The 16,513-nt window shown below is 36.1% G+C and overlaps 4 protein-coding genes across 5 annotated transcripts; 1 reads left to right on the top strand and 3 right to left on the bottom strand.

The window, feature by feature from the left end:
- Positions 1 to 179: 179 nt before the first annotated feature.
- LOC103870854 (vicilin-like seed storage protein At2g18540) lies at positions 180 to 4,333 on the bottom strand. The gene is made up of 2 exons (XM_009149028.3): positions 2,101 to 4,333; positions 180 to 1,886 (listed from the first exon to the last, which is right to left on the bottom strand). Exons 1-2 carry the CDS (start codon positions 2,193 to 2,195, stop codon positions 380 to 382), a joined length of 1,602 nt encoding a protein of 533 aa, XP_009147276.1. The 5' UTR covers positions 2,196 to 4,333; the 3' UTR covers positions 180 to 379.
- Positions 4,334 to 4,573: 240 nt separating this feature from the next.
- LOC103870853 (gibberellin receptor GID1A) lies at positions 4,574 to 6,410 on the top strand. The gene is made up of 2 exons (XM_009149027.2): positions 4,574 to 4,795; positions 5,156 to 6,410. Exons 1-2 carry the CDS (start codon positions 4,607 to 4,609, stop codon positions 6,155 to 6,157), a joined length of 1,191 nt encoding a protein of 396 aa, XP_009147275.1. The 5' UTR covers positions 4,574 to 4,606; the 3' UTR covers positions 6,158 to 6,410.
- A 331-nt stretch (positions 6,411 to 6,741) lies between these two features.
- On the bottom strand, positions 6,742 to 9,229 carry LOC103870852 (tropomyosin-2). Its single transcript, XM_009149026.3, has one exon. The coding sequence runs from the start codon at positions 8,496 to 8,498 to the stop codon at positions 6,915 to 6,917; it is 1,584 nt and encodes a 527-aa protein (XP_009147274.2). The 5' UTR covers positions 8,499 to 9,229; the 3' UTR covers positions 6,742 to 6,914.
- A 230-nt stretch (positions 9,230 to 9,459) lies between these two features.
- Positions 9,460 to 15,028, bottom strand: LOC103870851 (receptor-like cytosolic serine/threonine-protein kinase RBK2). Of its 2 annotated transcripts, XM_033291891.1 has the most exons (9): positions 14,325 to 15,028; positions 12,102 to 13,417; positions 11,865 to 11,977; positions 11,314 to 11,703; positions 10,943 to 11,194; positions 10,461 to 10,698; positions 10,241 to 10,376; positions 9,973 to 10,122; positions 9,460 to 9,744 (listed from the first exon to the last, which is right to left on the bottom strand). In XM_033291891.1, exons 2-9 carry the CDS (start codon positions 12,152 to 12,154, stop codon positions 9,574 to 9,576), a joined length of 1,503 nt encoding a protein of 500 aa, XP_033147782.1. In that variant the 5' UTR covers positions 12,155 to 13,417; positions 14,325 to 15,028; the 3' UTR covers positions 9,460 to 9,573. The 2 variants fall into 2 exon arrangements, with proteins under 2 accessions (XP_033147782.1, XP_009147272.1); XM_009149024.3 differs by lacking the exon at positions 14,325 to 15,028 and having other exon boundaries at positions 12,102 to 13,504.
- Positions 15,029 to 16,513: the final 1,485 nt, after the last annotated feature.

The raw sequence follows: 16,513 nt of genomic DNA, 5'->3' as shown, positions 1-16,513 counted from the left end.
TAATCAGCCTAATCATATAAGAAAATGATGCTTAGATTCTGTTACTTGAATAAACGAGGAAGAGAGTTTGTTACATATTGATGAACAATTATGTTATACAAGTTAAAAGGAATCTGTTACAACGTCTTCTCTTTACATAGAGACAGAGAGAGTAAGATTTAACCGGAATAAGCCAAGTCTAAACCATTGTAAACCAACACTCTAATGGATTCATTTATGTGTAACCAGAACCATACTATTTTCATATTGTTGTTTGTTTGCATTGCCACTAACAAAATCCATCTTCTGACACTCATAGATACTTCTACTTACTACAAGAACTAAACATCAGAGTCACTAAACACAAGGTACGTCTTCTGCAAAGCCAACTTGAACCACATCAGGCTCCTTCTCCCCCAAGGAGTATGTAGCTTGGAACAGCAGCAGGGTCAAGCTCAAAAGAACCAGCAGGAACTCCCTCTTTCTCGTCTCCACTCAGTCTAACCGAGGGAACTCTGTGAGAGAATCTCTGCATTTCATCTGGTGCAATCACGCGCTTAACGACTCTATCCTTTGCAGAGTGTTTGAATACCGATACAAACCCTTCAACCTTCCCTAGGTAGGCCACTCCAACGCCTTGACGATCCTTGAAGCCAACCACTACTTCTACCAAGTCGTATCTATAAGGAGGCTTGTGCTGCTGTCCCAGGTTTTTGAAAAGAGCCCATGTTTCACCTTTTTTGGGGTTCACCGAGATGTTCCTGCCGTGTATGATCGGTTTAAGCTCGTGAGAAAACGTCAAGTAGCTCACTGTTTCTCTTCTCCCGTGCGTGAACCTCCCACAAGCAATGGGAACTGATTCATCATCTTTAGGGTCAAGCCATGTCACGTCGAGACTCAGCCGGGACTTGTTGATTCTCTTGATCTTAGCGTATAACCGAGGCATTTCATCTTGAGGATCGTAAAGCGCCCATATTTTGTCAACCGAGAAAGAGCTCATTGTGTTCTTGAAGTCATGAAACTCTGAATCAACAATCTTTATTCTCTCAGGTTCCTCTTCTTCACACGCTTTGTCTCTTTGTTGTGGAGATAATGCAGAAGCTGAAGCTAAACAAGCCGAGTTTGTTTCCTTCTCTCTCTCTTTAAGCTTGTCCATGACTTGTTCTAGCTCTCTATGCTTCAAGTCAAGCTCTTTCTCCTTTTCTTCAAGTTGCTTCTCCTTAACCTTCATCTCCTCAGCTTTAGCTTTCACCTCCACTTCAAAGATCCTCTCTTTCTTCTCCACTTCAGCCAACATCTCTCTTCTCTTTAACTCCATCTCTTCAGCTTTTGCTTTCATTTCCACTTCAAAGATCATCTCTTTCTTCTCCACTTCAGCCAACATCTCTTTTCTCTTCAACTCTATCTCCTCAGCTTTTACAATCTGTTCTGCTTCAAACCTCTCATGTTTCTTCTCCAGATCACTCACCTTCTCTTTAATAGCATCATCAAGTAACCTAAGATCCTTCTCCCTATCTTCAAGCTGCTTAATCCATTCTTTTCGCTTCAGCTCAAACTCATTCACAGCCTTGTCTAACTCACCTGACCTCTCGTCATTATCTTTTGCTTTCTTCTCTAATGAATTTTCAAGCAAACCAATCTTCCTTTCCCTCTCTTCAACATCCTTTAACATCTCCTCTTTCTTCTCTAACTCCACAACCTTTTCCATCAAAGACTTCTCCTTCAGATCTAATCTCACGGCTTGTTTCTTAAGCGAACTTTGCAAAGTAGCATACTCCTCGTGGATCTCTCTCCACTTGTCTGTAAACTGAAGAACAGGTGAAGATATTACCTGAAGCTGATCTAATAGTTGATGTAACCCACCCGAAGAAGCACCCTCAGTTACCATTGAATCAGAGCCACGAATCCTAAGCATAGTTCAAAAGAAACTACTACATCAGACCCTCTATAGAAACCGAACAAAACCCATTTAAAAAGTCTAACCCTTTAGCTTCGTGAGTTTCAAATCAAACAACAGACAAAACTCAGAGAGAGTCATGTATATAGCAAACAAACAAAGCATATAGTGAATGTAATAACCTCTTGAGAAACTCAACAAAAACCAATGAAGAAAGTCTAAACCTTTTTCTAGTCTGGTGTTCATCTCGTTCCGTCGCTGGCGCCGGATCCTGCTCCGGCGTGACTTCTCGAGATAGATTGGAAGAATCTGCTTCCATCACGTACTTTACCTCCTTTCAACAGCTTCAAGATTGGATTTTTTTGAGCTTGACGATAGAGAAAACCTGCAAATATTTTAGATGAGAAATTATGAAATCGAGAGTGATGGTGTTTGCTAAAAATGGAGGGAGAAGCAGAAAAGTCATTATTGCTTTTTTGGGAATTATTTGTTTTATTTAGAGCCGTTAGATTAAAGCATCTGAAGCCGTAGGATAAGCTGACTCTTTGACCAAATTGGTCCAAATCTTCCTTAAAAGACTTGAGTACTACATGAATAAGCCCATATACTTTACCTGTAGGCCTAATAAGTTTTATTTTCTCTCCATGGTCCAATATGTGTTATTAATACGAGAAACTTCATAATGTAACGAAGTTGATATAATACTCCTTTTCTGAAGCAAAATATACCCATATGCGAAAGCTTTGTGATGGTATTAGTTTTGTTTCTTACTAATTATAAATGTTTTGATAAGAATGTTAAGAAAAAAAGGGTATAATAACTGCATAGTTTTATGCTATGAATGATTTTGGACAAATGCTGTCTAATTAATTATCGTTGGATTGTGTTCATATGATAATTAGTTCAAGATGTGACTCTTGTTGTGAGGACTAATTGGATTTAGTCTATGTTTACAGTTTTACAAAACAGGTTGATGAACAAAAGAACCGCAAAGCAAATGCACTAGGACATCCGAGAGAATACAAAGACATGAGTGAGGCCCATGGATGATGATAACGATACATAGTAGTCATCGTAATTAATAAGTGCTGCATCCATGATCTATCTACTTTGCTATGTACTTCATCTATAAAAACAAAAGTTAATTATTAAATAAGATGTAGTGATAAATGAATAAAACAAATTTGAGGGGGAAGAACGATGGAAAAGAGATAAAAGGTTAGAGGAAGTGACAAAGAATAATAAAGAAGAAAGGGACAGGTGAGATGGTGAAATTGAAACCCTAATAATACGACAAACAAATGAAATAAAAGAACATTTTAAAAATGTTATAAAAATTGAGAGAATAATAAATATAAAAGTAGGAAACAAGCTGTTGTCCATAAGATGTTGACTGCCAAACTCTAATGCTGCCAAAATACATTCATAGTTTTGCTATAAACCATTAGTATTTTACAACTAACACGTCACTTCCTAGCTTTTTGTTACCTATATCTAATTCGGAACTTAGTTATAGATTCTAACTATTTCTTAAGAAATGTAATGGAATTCAGGTGGCCATAGTTTTAAAAGAGTACTATGCAACAACGAGACCTGAGGAGTGAGGATACGTAAGTTTGTGTACTAGCAAAAGTTTTTTGATAGTTGAAATAAAATTGACAAATGTAAACCAAAAGTTTTACATCTGTTTGCAGAAGTTAATCTGCTCTCTATCTGATTATGTTTGCACGTCAAAAGTCGGCGACCTTTGAAGCTTACATAGAGATACATTACATATATGGAATATAGATAGTGACAGAAGACAGAATAAAACTAAATACGTTAGAGAGCAAATATGTCGGCTTCGTTCGTTCGTTCATTCTGTTGGTGACTAACATACTAGGTATGCATGCATTGTAATTAATAATTATCTTTTGTAAATCCAGAAGAAGGGGATTACTAAAAATAGTCGTATTGGTTTTAGGCAGTTGCTAGACATACATACGTAGCTAGGTACGCTGGTTAGTCGGCAAGAATTAATTTGCTATTTTTTCTTTGTCGTTATTTTGGCAAGAGCTATCAACAATGACATAATTCAAATCCATATGAAAAGTTAATTCCATGAATATATTAATTACATGATTTGCCAGTATACCCAGCTGTCTTAATTAACTAATCATTAAGTGGTATCCACTACTATCCAGAGATAAAAGATATTGTTGTGAACATTTTTTCCAAACGAATGTAATAAGCACAAGATGTTGTGGAACATATTTGTATTCTATTGATGCTATAGTATTGATGCTATATATGACATGAATGAAGAATATACTACAATTTTTTATATATAAAATACTCCTTTTTCACAGATTTTTCTAGAAATATTCTATCTCTTTTGTGTTTGTGACACTGGAAAGAAATACCAATTTTAGAAATATTATCTCTCTTTTGTGTTTGTGACACTCGAAAAAATATCAATTTTAGGAAAAAGAAATCTAAATTAAAAGACTTTTAAAAAAAAAGAAATAAAGCTAAGTGGGCCCTAACCTAAGGCTATTTTTTATTAATTTCTTTGAGGCCCACCAAACAGTCCTCTCGCAAACACACTCCCTACTCTACAATGGACGCGTCCGACTTAACCGCGCACGTTACACCACGTGATCGCATCCATGCTAAAATACGCAGATATTTCTTATCCTCCACCTCGTGGCGCATTATAAATCTTCTTTTTCCTTTCAAGCCTTCCTGTTTATGCCAGTTCTCAAGCTACAACTAAACCCATTTGATCTGAAGTTTATAACTTGGTTTGAGTTTTCGCTTCTCGACTCGAAAGTCTCGACTTTTCGATCTGAGCTTTTCGTGTCTACTGTGTTTGTTTTAACAAAAGGAGTCTCTGCTTCAATGGCAGCGAGCGATGAAGTTAATCTTATTGATAGCAAGGTAAGTTTTGTTGGAATCTGGCTTTTAATTTGTTTTTTAAAAAGTTTCTAAATTGAGTGGAAAAAAAAACAATCCTTGATTTTGAAATGGGTCTCTTTCTATTTCCGGTTTAAGTTAGGATCTTGATGTTCTTACGGTTCTGCTCTCGTGTCTGAGCTTATTTAGATTACTTTTATGGTGTTTAAATAAATAAATAAAATTCAAAGCTTGGGACTTTAACTCAGCTAAGGTGATGAAACGCGTCGTTTTGTTTGATAGTCTCTCTCTGTGCTTTCTTGTTTTGATTTTTGAATCAAAAGATTGTGTATTTGTGTGTTAATGTTTGCTTATTAAACTCTAATTGTGTTTGTTTTTATGCAGACAGTGGTTCCTCTCAACACATGGGTCTTAATCTCAACCTTCAAACTATCCTACAACCTCCTCCGTCGATCAGACGGTACATTCAACCGCCACTTAGCCGAGTACCTTGACCGTAAAGTCACCGCAAACGCCAACCCTGAAGACGGCGTGTTCTCATTCGACGTGGTAATAGACCGAGCCACCAGCCTCCTAAGCAGAGTCTACAGACCAGCTTACGCAGACCAGGAGGGAGGACCTGTTAGTGTCTTAGACCTCGAGAAGCCCCTTGATAACGAGATAGTCCCCGTGATACTGTTCTTCCACGGAGGCAGCTTCGCTCACTCCTCATCCAACAGCAAGATCTACGACACTCTCTGCCGCAGGCTCGTTGGCGCGTGCAGCTGCGTTGTCGTCTCTGTGAACTACCGCCGCGCGCCTGAAAGCCCTTACCCTTGTGCTTATGATGATGGCTGGACGGCTCTCAACTGGGTGAACACGAGGACGTGGCTTAAGTCCAAGAAAGACTCGAAGGTTCGTATCTTTTTAGCGGGAGATAGCTCAGGTGGGAACATAGTCCACAACGTAGCTTTAAAGGCAGGTGAAGCGGGGATTGACGTTTTAGGGAACGTTTTGTTGAATCCTATGTTCGGTGGGGAGGAGAGGACTGAGTCTGAGAAGCGTCTGGATGGGAAGTACTTTGTGACGGTTAGGGACCGTGATTGGTATTGGAAAGCTTTTTTGCCTGAAGGGGAGGATAGAGAGCATCCTGCTTGTAACCCGTTTGGGGCAAGAGCGAGGAGCTTAAGAGGGTTGAGGTTTCCCAAGAGTCTTGTCGTTGTTGCGGGTTTGGATTTGATTCAGGATTGGCAGTTAGCTTATGCGGAAGGGCTTGAGAGAGCTGGGAAAGAGGTTAAGCTTGTGCATTTGGAGAAGGCTACTATTGGGTTCTACCTGTTGCCTAATAATAGTTATTTTCATAGTGTTATGGATGAGATTGCTGCGTTTGTGAACGCGGAGAGTTGAGGTTTAGTGGTGACATCTTTTGTTGTTTATAATGTTTGGCTTGTAGTTGTTAGTCTTTACTTATAACTAATATAGCTGATTCTTCAGCATTGGAGTGATAGTTAATGAATGTATACTTCAAGAATGTATGTAGTATTAGCTTATGGAGTTATCTTGTATTGTATTTTTGCTCCTTTTTTTCATTGTACTCTGATGTATTTACAAAATAAGGTGTGCACTTGCATTACCATGAGAGTATTTTGATTTAACGTTATCACAGCGACAAAACAAAGACTAGATCTTTAGTATTCTGTCTTTCAAAAAGGCATAGAAGGGTTTTTGTTTGGACATGTGAGGAATCTTGGTACAATGATGAAGAAACAGCTAAAGCTTGTGGAAATAAATAAGTTAGTTAAAACGGACAAATGAAATGGAGTCCACCTTAATGAAAGATCATATATGGAAATGACCAAGTGTCTGTAAACTCTTTTCAATAAAGAGAAATTTGTGAAAAGATGTGGATTTCAGACCAAACACAAACAGATGTTTAAGGCAGCTTCCGAGACCTACATGTCAAATGCCTAAACAACGAGTTCAGACATTGGTTTAAGAAAATCAATTAGATACACAAACTGATCTCAGGAGAAAGATTATTATATTTCATATTAGAGTCGTTGTCTTTGCTGAGAGACCTAAACAACAAACATTATTTGAAAGGCAAAAAGTAAACAGCTCTAGTGAGATGCTAATCAAAGGCATGTTGACGTGTGCAGTGTGCTTAACGAGTTCTAGAGGCGTAGGCAAAGGATGCAGCAGCAAAAATCGTTGTTACGGAGGAAACAACTGTCCAGAAGCTCTTCTTCTTGTGTGCCTCTTCTGTTGATTGCTTCATTGTCTCGGCTTCTTTCTTCATCTCCTCGATTATGCTCTCTTTGTTTCTGAACGCTTGCTCTATCGATTCTAGCTCCAAGGCATAGGATTCTGCTCCGTTTTCTTGCTTCTGCTGCTCGCTATCTGACTGCGACACAGCGGATGCGGCGCTCTTTAGCATCACCAAGCTGCGTTTTGCTTCCATTCCAGCGGACTCTATAGCTTTTGTGAGCTCTAGAAGCTTCTTTTCCAGGATAGCCTTTTCGCTTTTCAATGATTTGGATTGTTTCTCCAGATCATTCTTTGCTGTAGATAAGCTCTCCTGCTCGATCTTAACTTCCTCAAGCTCTACTAGAGTTGTCTCAATCATCTTCTCTGACTTTGAAACATCCGCCTTGAGATCCTCTCCGTGTCTCTTCTCCTCATCAAGTGCCTTACCAGCTTCCTCTCTCTCGACCTCAACCTGCCAAAGCGCATCCCTCAGCTCTCCAACTTTACACTGAAGCTTCTCATTCGTCTCGGTTCGATCAACACAATCCTTTCGCAGCGCAGAAACGGCACGCTCTAGCTCATCAACCTTTCGATTCAACTCAACACGCTTTGCCTCCCCACTAACAACACGCTCCACAAGCTCAACTTTCTCCCTACACAACTGGTCAATCAACTTCTCCTTCTCCAAGCACTGAACATTAACCATCTCCATCTGCTTCTCAACTAAACTCTTCTCCTCCACTAACCTCTCAAGCTCAGCTTCCTTAACCATCTTCTCTTTCCCTATAACATCAATCTCCACCATCATCACCCTCTCTTTCTCCACACACTCATCAAGATCCTTCTCCAACCCAACAACCACACCCCTCAAAACCTTCTCTTCCTTCATCAAACTCTCCACAGTATCACTCACCTCGCCTAACTTCCTCTCCAGCTCCTCGATTTCACCTCTCTGATCACTCTTTACAATCTCCATCTCATTCTTTTCTCTCTTCAACCCCTCAATCTCCTTCTCCAAACTCGCTTCCTTCTCCACCAGCACAACCACACTCTCCTTCAATTGATTCACCTGCTCACTCTGCAACTCAAACTCCTTCTTGATCACATCCCTCTCCTTAACCAACCTCTCCACTCCAACGCCCATCTCCCTAAACCTACACCCGACGAACTCCATAACCAACCCCAGCTCCATCCTCAGCCCCAGATTCTCGTCGCTAACCTGATCCAACTCGCCGCCGTAGCGAGCCAGCTCGGTCTCCAGCTCGCTCTTGGCATTTGCCAGCGAATCGATCTGCTGCCGCTTCTCAACCGTCTGTTTGACGAGCATCGCGTTGAGAGACTTCAGGTTCTGGACTCTCTCCTCGTGGTGGTCTTGGTCTTCTTCCATGGAAGACTGACGGATAAGCTTAGTAGCGGCTTTCTCGTCGTGGCTTTGTGGAGTATCGTTGACGTCGACGTTGACGGTGGCGTTACTCTTACGCGTCCCTTTCTTCTTGGCCATTGAGATTCTCGAAGTTGTGGAAAGTGGCGGCGGAGGATTAGGGTTTTTGAGGATTTCGATGGGAGTGTTGCAGATATAGAGGAGGGAGGGAGATTGGGAAGATAAAGAGACCCAATCCTTCAGTTTTTTGGGGGTTAAATTCAAATATTCAAAAGTTTGGGTCCCGGAATTCGAAAATTCAAAAGTTGGGGTCCCAGAATTTAAGGGGGGTGGGATATCTTATCGATCTTTTCTGTCAGTTACGAGGATATTTTCGTAAATCTGGAAAATTGCAAGCGGCTGTCACGTGATTTTAAGTTTGATCTACCAGTCGATTTTATCAGTCTTTTCGGTTTAGTTGTATAATATTTCCTATCCGGTTCAATTGTTTTTCACTATACCGAAATTGTTGTGAAAATCCCTTTAACCAAGCAGCTTGATTAATGTTTCATATATGTTTCAAAGCCATATAAACTTTATGGTGTGAATCCAGAAAAAAATATCATTTTAAATAAAAATTGCGTAAATAGAAACCATTTGAATCTTTATAATACGGTTGTGATGCAAATATGCCACAATGTATGTCTCATTGTGGGCAATAGAAAATATGTTTAACACTTAACATGTCAGACTTTTGGAACAAACAGTAAAAAATTGATTGCAATGATAAATAAACTTTATGCTTGGCCAAGCTTTACGACAGAATTGGAGAGAATAGATACGCTACTGATATGCTTCTCAAACTTCAACATCATTCATGTTCCACGAACGTGTAATCAGATTTCAGACTTTTTAGTTAAAACTGCTAGATCTTTCTATAGGGAATTAATTTTTATTGGTTGTTATATTCTGGTTTGGTTATTCGGACCACCTCAAGTTTGAGTAATAAAATGGTCGTTTAACGTAAAAAAAAATAATATACATAAATTGTGTTGTAAAATTGTTTTGTAGTAATTTTCGTATGAAAATTTAGTAGTATAAATCGAAGTTAAAATGAGTGAAACGGTTACTATATCTAGACTTGAGTTTCATATTTACATTCTCCAAAGAACAAAAACCAAAATAGTTTTTTCACATGATATTTTTTTGTTTAGTTTCAAGAAGCTAAAGCAACCTCTCGAATGTGATCAAGATCTCCCAAGTACTTAGTTGAGTTATATTCTATACTATCTAATAAATCTTCAGAATACGTACGTTGCATCATATTTCTCTTGTCTTCTCTTAGAGTCATATCAACACCTCCTTGACCTAATAATAATTCCACAACCTGAATACATTGAAAGACCATGTAACGTATCAGCCCTGGTAACGATCTTTAAAATTGCTTTATAATATTATACAAACGTTAAGTCCTGACTTAACCGCTAGATAATAACACAAGGGACAACTATAGTTTTAATGTAAGGTGTAAGAATCAGAAAAGATGTAGAGATGAAACTGAATAAAACTACATGTATGGACCGGAACCAAACCGGATGGAACTATATTCTTGTACCTGGCTCATCCGGGGTCGTAGAAGAGAAGACTGCTCTATGCATAAAGAAGCTGTGGAAGTTAACCGGCTAAGCTCTTCTACGTTATACTCATCTCCAAGAGACGAATCCACCAATTGCGTTATCTCTTTCTTTTCTAGTAACGGCTTCGCCTGTGGCCATAAAGAAATAACACATTACTTGTGTACCACCTAAAGTAAAAAAGAACGTCCAGTTGACTATGAACCGGTTAGGTTAAGCGTCAAATGTCAAACTGGTCCGTATACTCACCCATAAGACAAGGCTCTGCTGAGAATCGTCAAGAGCAGGATGGCCGGTTATAAGCTCCAATAGAAGAACTCCAAAGGCGAAAACATCGGTCTTCTCATCGACAATTCCGTGCATGAAATATTCCGGCGCAAAGTACCTAATCAAAACCTTATCACACCATACTCTCAACTAAACCATATAAAACATAATTATTTAAAAACATTTATATACAAACCGTTACCCAAATGTTCCTTCGAATTTGGATACGTTGTGGTGCGTCAACTGCTTAGGAAGCCATTTGGCTAATCCGAAATCGCATATCTGCGGTTGAAAATCCTCAGTGAGGAGGATGTTGTCAGCTTTGATGTCTCGATGGATGATACGTCTTTGACAACCCTCGTGTAGATACATTAGTCCATCTGCTGTTCCTAACGCTACCTTGTAACGTCTGTTCCAAGTCAGCTTATCTTTTGAAGGTCCTGCAAAGAATAAACAGAATACTTAGAACAAATATATGACCATGGTCGGTTTTGGGCACAACCAGATAAAACATTTGCCTTAACTCCTAATTTTTTTAAAAATATTATATATAGGTTGCATGATCCTAAATTGTCAAGGAAATAAATAATTAAAATTAACCATGTTTAGAGCCCTCTAGATCTTTTGTATATATATATTGTTTAAAAGTATGATTCAAGGGGAATTTAGGATTTGAATATAAACCATGTAGGAGAGAGCCTAGGCTTCCAAGAGGAGATAGCCAGAAAACGAGATGCATTCCACCGTCGATGCAACAACCAATGAACTTGGCCGTGTTAGGGTGATCAACATGAGCTATAATCCCAAGTTCGGACAAAAACTCAGCTGTCTTCTCGTCTGGTGTGCCTTTTATGAGACGTTTCACAGCGATTAGCTTCCCTTCTGGTAGAATCCCTTGGTAAACCTCTGCGTAACCGCCTCTTCCGATTATATTTTCTGCAAACGTTTAGTAGGTCTCTTAGTCGTGTTACCAAACAGTCCCTAAAGTAGTATATAATATTATAAGGCAATTTATTTTTTTGATACATTTATAAGGAAAGTTTTAATCTCGTTACCGGGGCTGAAGTTATCAGTTGCGATTTCTAGGTCAGTGATTGAGAAGCTGTGTAGAGATGATTGAAAGTCGTAGATGTCGTGAACGTTTAGACCGTCTACGTGTGTATCTGCGTTTTTATTGCGTCTATGTGCTAATGGAGGAAAGGAAGAGAGGCGTTTCATGGACTTGCGTTTCCAATGTTTGAAGAACTTTCCCCAATTAGAAGATGCTCTGTGGTTCTTGATGCGTGCTTCTGCGTCTGCGTTTTCAACAGCTTCTCTATTTGAAGGAGGGTCGTCTAAGGAGGAAGAGGTGGAGGAGATTGAGCATCGTGTTAAGCAGGCTTCTAGGGCTCCTCTCGGTGAGTTAGTATCTTGCTTCTCTTTCTCTACCTCTTGACATCTCAGATCTGTGAGGATAAGAGACAAGACAAGACAAGACATTGGTGAGATCCATGCAAGAGACAAGGTTTCTTGGTGCACAAGCAATGATTTTTTTTTTAAACATAAACACAAGGACACGATAAAACAGAGGAAACAGAGAACAAAGGAAGCATATAGCAGTTGTTACCGTGAACTGAATCAGAATTAGTGAGCAAAGCATTGGTTCTTTTGTGTTTTGGAGTATGGTTCAGGTCGTTTGAATCTTCTTCAGTGACATAACTTGAATATTTTGGGCTGTACCTGCAAGAGTAGTATGAAAGAATATTCAGACATATCATTTCTTGTCTACAAACAAGACTTAATCAAGAACGAGAAACAAAAACAAAAACAAAAACAAAACCCATAGGAATGAGTAAGCAGTTACATTGGAAGAGCACAGCACAAAGGAGAAGCTTCGCTGCTTTTGTCTACCACCATTAAAATCACTTTTAACGTTTTTTTTTTCTCAAAACCCTAAGAAATTGAAAGACAGAGGATTATAGGAAACAAATAGAAGGGATTTTTGAACTTTTAATTTTCGTCTCGAGACACCCGAAATAAAAGGTTTTGTCTTTGTGTTTTGAATTTGATTACTAATTTAATTGTTTTCCGTTGACCAATGAATATATTAGTAGGAGTATTAGTTTTCTTGTTAAAATATTAATTAGACTCTAATCCTATAAATGGTATGCTTTTGATTTTCTCTATTTGAATTGAGTGGACACTTTTCTTAGCTTCATTTATTGAAAGAATCCTGAGGAGTCGTCTCTTTATCCAAAGCCATCTCCTAATTTAGAGTCTTTTTAGGACAAAAGTCATTGTTGAGATTCTTTTTTCTATTAAGGGCCTTATTAAATTCCCGCCACTTGAGTAATCTAATTTTAAACTTTACTAAGTTCCAGTTTACATTCTTGTAATGTCCACCCTTAGCGTCACCACTCACCAGCTTATACCGTCGTGTTCACCAAGTTTAGGAAGTTTTCGATACGCATCTTTTACGTATACAGCAACGGCAGCCTGAAGTAGCCTTTTAAAATAAACTATTCTTACGTAGTGGGACATTCAAAATAGCGTAATGTGAAACTATTGTATCATCACTTCGGTTTTGTTTTGTCACAAAGTTCAATTAGTTTTGTTTGTTTGTTTGTTTAGGTAGCTTTCTATTTCCCTCTCTCCTGCTTAAAATTTGTGCGGGCCTAATGGACTCCCTAAAATTGTTTTAGGAATTTAAGTATGTTTAATTAGCAGATTGGGTCAGGACAAGATAACTTATGTTAACCCCTCCCTCTTGTTCAAAATTGGTCATGGTCTAACGGGCTCTAGTTAGATACACTTTTCACAACTTTTCATATTTAGTAAGGAAATGTTATTTGTCCATTTTAGGAAATAAAAATAAGAAAACGAGCGAAGCAGCTTTAATTTCTTTCTTGTTGTCAGCACATCTTCTTACTCTAGTCTCCATTTCATATTAAGGGATCGCCTTAGTCTCAATTTTTTTATTTATTAGTTAACAAAATCAAACAAACTACTCTATTAAATAAAGGTAAAATAAAAAAAATAAAAAAGTACTAGTTTTTTAGTTTAGATACAGTGCCGTCTCAACCCATATAATAACCCTCGGCGAAACACAGAATATAGACTCTTTTATAAATATTCTCTATATTTTTTTCACTGCATATCTTTTAACTTGAACTCTAAGACCTGAAATTAGGGCTGTTCAATATGGTAAAACCGAACCGTACCGAACCGAACCGAACCGAAATAGACAATATGGTTTGGTTTTGGTATATACCATATAAACCGAATGGATATAATTTTATAAAAACCGTAGGATTTGGATATGGTTTGGTATATAACCGATTAAACCGAATAAACCGAACAAAACCGATTAAAAGTAGAAACATGTAAATATGTATCTATTTTATAACAATACATGAAAATCTATTTGTTACATAAGTTAAATTTGTGTTAATAACTATTACCATAATTTTATAGTAATAAAAAACCTTAATTTGTAAAACACTTGAACTATAACTAAATAACAATACATCGCAATTCAGACATCTTATTTTCTAAGTCTTTTTTGATCATTTTGATTTATTTTAGTCTTCACTAAATTAATATGAAGATTATAAATTTTATGGAAAATAATTAATTGAAAATTTTCAATTGAAAAAACATGACTTTAATGAACACTAAATATGAAAGAGTGGAAAAACTTTTCTTTCATGTTTCTGTTTTGTTTCATATTTTTATTTTCAAAATTTCAAACTTTGATTTTAGTTATAGATTTGATTATTTTATTTGATGGTAGAAACATTTTTACTTTTTCGTTCATTTATTTGAACATGTAATATATTTTTAATAAATGATTGTGTTGACAATATGACTCTAAAATTCATATAATATTATCTCAAACAAAATAATTATTTTTTTTGGTATAAAACCGAATAAACCGAAAACCGACGGTATATAAACCGAACCGAACAGAAGTAAATATGGATTTAGAATGGTAGTTATATTTTACTAACCGAAATACCGAAAACCGAAAAAAACCGAACCGAAACCGAACCGAAACCGAACCGATATCCGGATTGAACACCCCTACCTGAAATCAATGTTTTGAAAACTGGACCGGACTGGCCGCTGGACCAGATCGGCCGATCGGACCGTGACTCGATTTCGGATTATACTAAAAACCGGATTTGAGTTAAATTGGTAAACCCGATCAAAAACTAGTAAAACTCGCTAAAATCAGTGATCAAGATTGATATGAAAATCCTATTTTTTCAAATTCAAGTATTTTTTTTAAACTGCAAATTATAAAAATATTTCATAAAAAATCATATTGTTTTCTAAGTATATATCTAAATAAATTATTTTTCTTATTTTATATTATTTTTTAAAAAATATTTTTGTTTTCGTATCATTTTTAGATTCTAATAATTATATAAAATTTTATAAAGATAATTTTATGTTATATATATAATAGTTACTTAATATAAAATTTAGTTAAAATTTAAAACCTAGTTGAACCAGTTGGACCGGTCCGACCATTGATCTAGTTATAATGTTGAATCAACGTCTGCTCTAGTTTTCAAAACACTACCTAAAACAAATAGAAAAAATATCTCAAAACTAATGGTGAATGTACAGATTTTTTATTATTTTATCTTGTAATAAATAAATTAAGTTTACTTAATTATGAATCTTTTTGATAATTTTAAAGATTGTAATGAAACTTTAAAACAACACAAAAAAGATTTGGACCTATGAACCATAGCAAATGCCCATGTTACCATGGGTAAGAGACGGGACTGTTTAGATATAAAAACCCTTAAATGACACATGTTTAAAAAAAATGTAAAATATACTAATATATTGTTATTCATGTAGAACTAATTAAATGGAAATAATTTAAATAAAAAATCTTTTAGTTATTCAGAAGATAAAAATAGATTTAATATGCAAAAAATTGCATTAGAAATTAAAATGACATTTTTAAGGAAAAAATTAAACTTAAAATGAGACATTTAAAAAAAAAATAGGAGACTAGAAAACTGATAATAATTAATTACAGAGCACTGAGGATAATTAACACTACAACCAATAATTTGTAGTACTCCTAAGAGCACTGAAGATAATTAACACTACAACCAATAACTTGTAGTACTCCTATTAGTTATCCACAGTTTTCTATAATTAGTTATGATCAGACGGTCGCCTGCATGTATTTTGTTTATCCTTCAAGAATATGATTTTTATGTCGTATTTTATATTCTGAACAAGAGACTAACATGATTAATTTAGAAAATAAAATAAAACATATGACATATTTTGATAGACCCAAGAAAAAAGGTATGACTTTTAGGAGTGTTAGTTAATTAATTACGTTTAGAATTGGACAAGTGCGCTCCGATTGACATTATTCAATACCTGACAATAAGTTTCTATCCGCTTATGCTCATGCTTATGCATGTAGTATATATTAAGCAAATTAATCTTTTTCTACATAATATATCACGAGTAATTCTTGGGTTCACCCCCTAGGATGAACCTCTAGGTTCACCAACCAATAGTGTTTGAGTATTTGATATTTGATATCTTTTAAAAAAGGAAACAACATTGAATTTCCAAATAAGATTATCTTTTTAAAATAAAACAATAAAAATACATAAAAATAGTTACAAAAAATAAATAAATAAATATTTTTAAGTCTTCAGCAAAATACTAAACCCTATACCCTAAATCTTAAACCTAAACCTTAAATTTTGGATAAACTCTAAACGTTTGAAAATCTTAAACCCTAAATCATACATTAAAAACTAAATTTTAATAACACTAAACCCTAAATCCTAATCACTAAACCCTAAACCCTTGGATAAACCCTGAACCCTTGGATAAATCATAAACTGTAAATCAAAAATATTTAAAATTAAACTCTAGAGTTTATGATTTATCCAAGGGTTCAGAGTTTACCCAATGGTTTAGGGTTTAGTGATTAGGATTTAGGGTTTAGTGTTATTAAAATTTAGTTTTTAATGTATGATTTAGGGTTTAAGATTTTTAAACGTTTAGAGTTTATCCAAAGTTTAAGGTTTAGGGTTTAGGGTTTAAGATTTAGGGTATAGGGTTTAGTATTTTGCTAAAGACTTAAAAATATTTATTTATTTATTTTTTGTAACTATTTTTATGTATTTTTATTGTTTTATTTTAAAAAGATAATCTTATTTAGAAATTCAATGTTGTTTCCTTTTTTAAAAGATATCAAATATCAAATATTCAAACACTATTGGT

Source organism: Brassica rapa, chromosome A05, assembly GCF_000309985.2.
Source record: "Brassica rapa cultivar Chiifu-401-42 chromosome A05, CAAS_Brap_v3.01, whole genome shotgun sequence".
Lineage (NCBI taxonomy): Eukaryota > Viridiplantae > Streptophyta > Magnoliopsida > Brassicales > Brassicaceae > Brassica > Brassica rapa.
Note: the sequence above shows the minus strand (reverse complement) of the source record. Positions and strands in the feature narration are given on the sequence as shown.